General features: G+C 36.9%; 1 protein-coding gene across 1 annotated transcript; it reads left to right on the forward strand.

Annotated features, from left to right (window-relative positions):
• Positions 1-533: 533 nt before the first annotated feature.
• Positions 534-4,247, forward strand: LOC110293854 (submaxillary gland androgen-regulated protein 3A). Its single transcript, XM_021161699.1, has 2 exons — positions 534-587; positions 3,888-4,247. Exons 1-2 carry the CDS (start codon positions 534-536, stop codon positions 4,245-4,247), a joined length of 414 nt encoding a protein of 137 aa, XP_021017358.1.
• The last annotated feature ends 206 nt before the right edge of the window (positions 4,248-4,453 follow it).

Below are 4,453 nucleotides of genomic sequence, written 5' to 3' on the forward strand. Positions count from 1 at the left end.
AGGACTCAGTATACTGTTAAAACAAGTCTATGTGTGAAGCCATGCTTTCATCTTTTGTTGTATTTAATAGAAAGACTTCTTCTTCCTTATCTGTTCCTTGTCATAAGAAATTAAATGTGATGAAGTTAAAGTGGTATCATCTCAAATATGAGTTTACAGAAACTTGATGCTATAGAACTGCAATTGTAAAGTAAAACAGAATGCACAAATGAAAAATGTTCATTTCAAAACAATTACTGTTAAGCCAAATCTTTCTTTTCTAAACCTTCTGTTGCTCAGACTCTTCAAGGACAAATGTGTGGCAGTTTTCCTGCATCATCTCACAAGTCAAAAATGAAAATTAAGCCCATCATTTTAGAGTAAAATGTTATAGGCTGAAAACATTATGCTGCTAATACTGAATCCAAGATAAAATTCAGAAAATTATTCTAAAATATACTGTACTACATATATACCATATTCCAACTAATGTCATTTCATTGTATAGATGATGCTAACCAGTCATTTTGTTTACTTTCAGAGGCTGCAAAAAGATGAAGCCTCTCAATTTGGTCTTAGGCCTCTGCCTTCTTGTAGGATGCTTCCTGGTGAGTATCAATTGTACCTGCCATAAACCTTTATGTTCTCTTATTAACATTAATATCAGACTTTAAACATTATTTATTTCCATTTCCATATATATATATATATATATATATATATATATATATATATATAATCTGCAAATTACTGATGTAATGCCAATCAAGTAGTTTAATTTCCACGTGGAAAATCTGTTTTAATTTAATAGTAAAAGAATTTATAATAAATCATTATAAAAATAACAGACATACTTAAGAAAGTTTACTACTGCATAATATTCAGATCAATATCAGGATGGTCAAAGGGAAACACAGATATGTTCATTATTAAGTTGCATCAAAAATAAAAATAATGTGAACTTATTTTTCTCACGGTTTATGTCTAGGTAATTAAAGCTAAAATTCTGAATGACCTTGCATGCAGTGACCAACATTTGAAGTGGAATGCCTTGTCCCTTAATGTCTGACAGCGGTCAGAGAACTAGTAAGATAGAGAGAGCACTAGTAACACAGATGTGTCTTGTAATATAGTTCGTCAATAATATGAATAAAAGTTATATGGCACGTTGAGTGAAGAAGGCAAAAAGGACTGTGAGGGGCCAGGAGGAGTGAAAAGGACATAAGTGCCCGACCTTTACTATAGAGATGCAAATAAAAAAAGAGGTCACAGTAAAAGCAGGCTAACTATAAAGATCCAGGGGAGCAAGAGCTTTAAAGTAGCTGTGATGTTAATTGATGTTCAACTTCTGAGGAATGTCTTTAACCACTTTGTACTTCAGTTAAGAGAGAAGCAAAAATAGAATACAGAGTTCAAGGTTTTTTTTAAAGTCATTATAATGATAAAATAAAAATGAGAAAAGATGAGAGATGCTGAGATCAGGCTAAACAGAACTGAGGGACTAAGCACTGCGATGGTGTTGGGTGATCTGACCTAAGTGTGGTCATTTTCTAAACTGGAAATGTGCTAGTTAAATGAAGTGACATGCAGTTATAGAGTAAAAGGGAAAAGGTCAATCCCCAGGGAAACAATGGAGAAGTCATTCTCTGAACTCATTAGTGACTGTACAGGCTGCATGGCCTACACAGGGGAATTCACTCCTACCTGCTGCAACCTCTTGTGAAGTAAGAAGGGAGCCAACAGCAGATAAATATGGGGGCTCAGGATGAAGTAGAGAACAGAGAAAGAAAGTTGGTGTCAAGGTGGAACAGTACAAGCCTCTACAAAACTTGAGAGGACAGACAAAAGAAACTTTAGAGGATTACAAAACAGTGCCTAAGGATAAAAGTCTGGTCATAAACTGCCCATGGCATCTTCTACCACAGCTCCTAGAATTGAACTTAAGGGGACACTTTTTTTAGGGTTAGCCTAAACTTTGAACCTGTGGAAGGCAATGTGTCTGCTGAACAAATTAGAGAAAGAACTCAACAGATAAATCAGTGAATGGGGGTCCAGAACAGCTTGAGTTAGGATCAGCAGCACAAGAACAAGAGCACATGCTGTCCCTCTGGTTGACATGGTCCTTTGTGTTTTAAAGTCTTCCGACATCACTTCAAGGACTTCCCTGACACTGAGGCAATTCTTCACTTTCATCTATCTAAAGCACTACAACTTCCGAATGCATTTTTTTCCTTCAACACTTTCCAACCTTGTTTATTTTTAATGTTGAAGCTTAGGAAAAATCACTAAACTGGGGGTTAGCATAGCAAGTGAGACACTGAGTGCTCACCAAGTGCTTTATGAATACGAGCACTGTCTAGATGTCTAGGCAACATGAAATTACAAATGAGCTTATGAAAAGGACTCGGGTGTGAATCTCACTAGCACATGGATAATCTTATGATAGTAAGATGTGGAACATGTATCATTGTCATTTTCCAAAGGACAAAACACCCCCACAGTTTTCTTTAGTCATGGAGATGGTACATGATAGATGTAGAACTCCAACCACAGTATTTACACTACAGAGTATTCTGTCTCTCTCTGGCCTCCATTTGTAATACCTTGTATTGCAACTGCTCACTTTATAGACTCACATGAAGCACATCTGTACCTCCCACCGCTGCTACCCTTAAGTTATTCCTTCAAATACAAACTTTATAACATATTTTAAATTTATTGCAATTAAAACCCAGAACAATCCTAACCTTTTGAGTTACAGAGATATTTTCTAATCCTTTATAAAAACTACTTCCATTTAGGATTGATTTCAGTGACTACATCTACTAAAACTGAACTTAAGATTTTTTCCATTATATTTTTTTTCCACTCAATGACATCTAAGCTTTCATTGACAACTTGTGTGCTCAGATCAAAGGGGTAAATATATTCTCAGGGTAGTTTGAGGATTCTACTTACAAACATGTAACCATTTTCTGTTGCTGCAAAATAAATTATCACCAACTAGGACTGTAAAAAGTCTGTTTGTCCTGGCATAGCCTACACTTGGTATAGACATGTCATCTTCTCAAGTGACTCAAGAGGCAGAAGAGGAACCTGGAAGGCAGTTTCATCCTCATCCCAAGGCCATCCTTTCACACTTCATAAAATTACATCCTGTATCATAGTGCTAAGTGGCCCCAATTTGGTTTATTAATATTTAATGAATATGAAGTAACAAGCTTTCTGTGTTGTAGTTTCATATTCCAGTTGGGTGAATTTTTCTTGATCTCACACTAGTCTCTCCAAACCCAGATCCACAATACCCTTACCCACACTGGACTATGTTGACTATCACACCTTTTTAATTCTATTGAATTCCCACAAGATTCCCTTCAAGTTTATTTATTGATTTTAAAAATATATATAATATGAGAATTTCAGAAACACAGGTGGAACTACAAAATGTAATATTCACAATAACCCATGCTCAGAAGACAAATACCATGTATTCCTTCTCACTTCCTTGACTAAGAAAAATGAGTGTAGTAAGGTCAAGATGAACATGGGTAAAGACGAAGTCAGTAGAAAGGGATCATGAGAAGAGTGCTTGCTTTTTGGGGGGGACATAAGCCAGAAGTCACTCTGATCTCATATACCCTAATTGTTACATGCTTCTATCCAGTACAAATAACCTTTACTGTAAGTCAATAAACCATTCCATGCGACATGAAATCTCTAAAATCTTCTGTTTCTAGCACTACAGAATTTGTTTTAAAAGAACTTAGCTGGTAAACTCAAGCCAGCACATGTCTTGGGAGAACTGGACTTGTAGAAGCCATATTAAATTATACCTTCCTCAGAAAGTGCATATACTAATAATTCTGTGAAATATTTAATTTAAAATTGTTTATCGTTTTCTCCCACAGTCCTGTGAGTGTCACAGAGGCCCTAGAAGACATGATCATAGAAGACCACTTCCTCCTCCTCCCCCTCCCCCTCCCCATGGTCCAGGATTTGGTCGACCACCCCCTCCACCCTTTGGTCCAGGAATTGGTCGACCACCCCCTCCACCTCCTTGTCCACCAGTTCCTCCACATCCTAGACCTCCAAGCAATCCTTCTCCTCCACCTACTCCAAACATTCCTCCTACCGAACCTCCTACCACAGTAGAAGCAACTACAACGCCAGCTGCCAGTATCTCCATAACTACTCCTACTGCTAGAGATCCCACTGATATTTTTTGGAGGTTGTGGGAATTAATAAATTCCCTTTGGCAGCAAGAATAAAATCAACCAAAGCACTGTGGAATTTTGGGAGAAATAACCTTTAAAGGCCTAAGAAACAGCCTTTACCTAAGCATTATTCAAAATGAAAATAAAGAGCTGAGCAGCATTATAAAGCATCTACTGTTGTCCTCATTGTGACTACCACACCTCCTACTGTGTTATTTGCATGAAATTAATCCTTCCAGAAACCTAACCTTGTTCCAGAA

This window comes from Mus caroli, chromosome 5, assembly GCF_900094665.2.
Source record: "Mus caroli chromosome 5, CAROLI_EIJ_v1.1, whole genome shotgun sequence".
Taxonomy (NCBI): domain Eukaryota; kingdom Metazoa; phylum Chordata; class Mammalia; order Rodentia; family Muridae; genus Mus; species Mus caroli.

What these genes read in the sequence shown, in the direction of transcription:
- LOC110293854 (XM_021161699.1), top strand. Translation starts at nt 534, where the DNA reads ATGAAGCCTCTCAATTTGGTCTTAGGCCTCTGCCTTCTTGTAGGATGC. An exon ending in TTCTTGTAGGATGCTTCCTG is followed by an intron (nt 588 to 3,887) that starts GTGAGTATCAAT and finishes TTTCTCCCACAG; the next exon opens with TCCTGTGAGTGTCACAGAGG.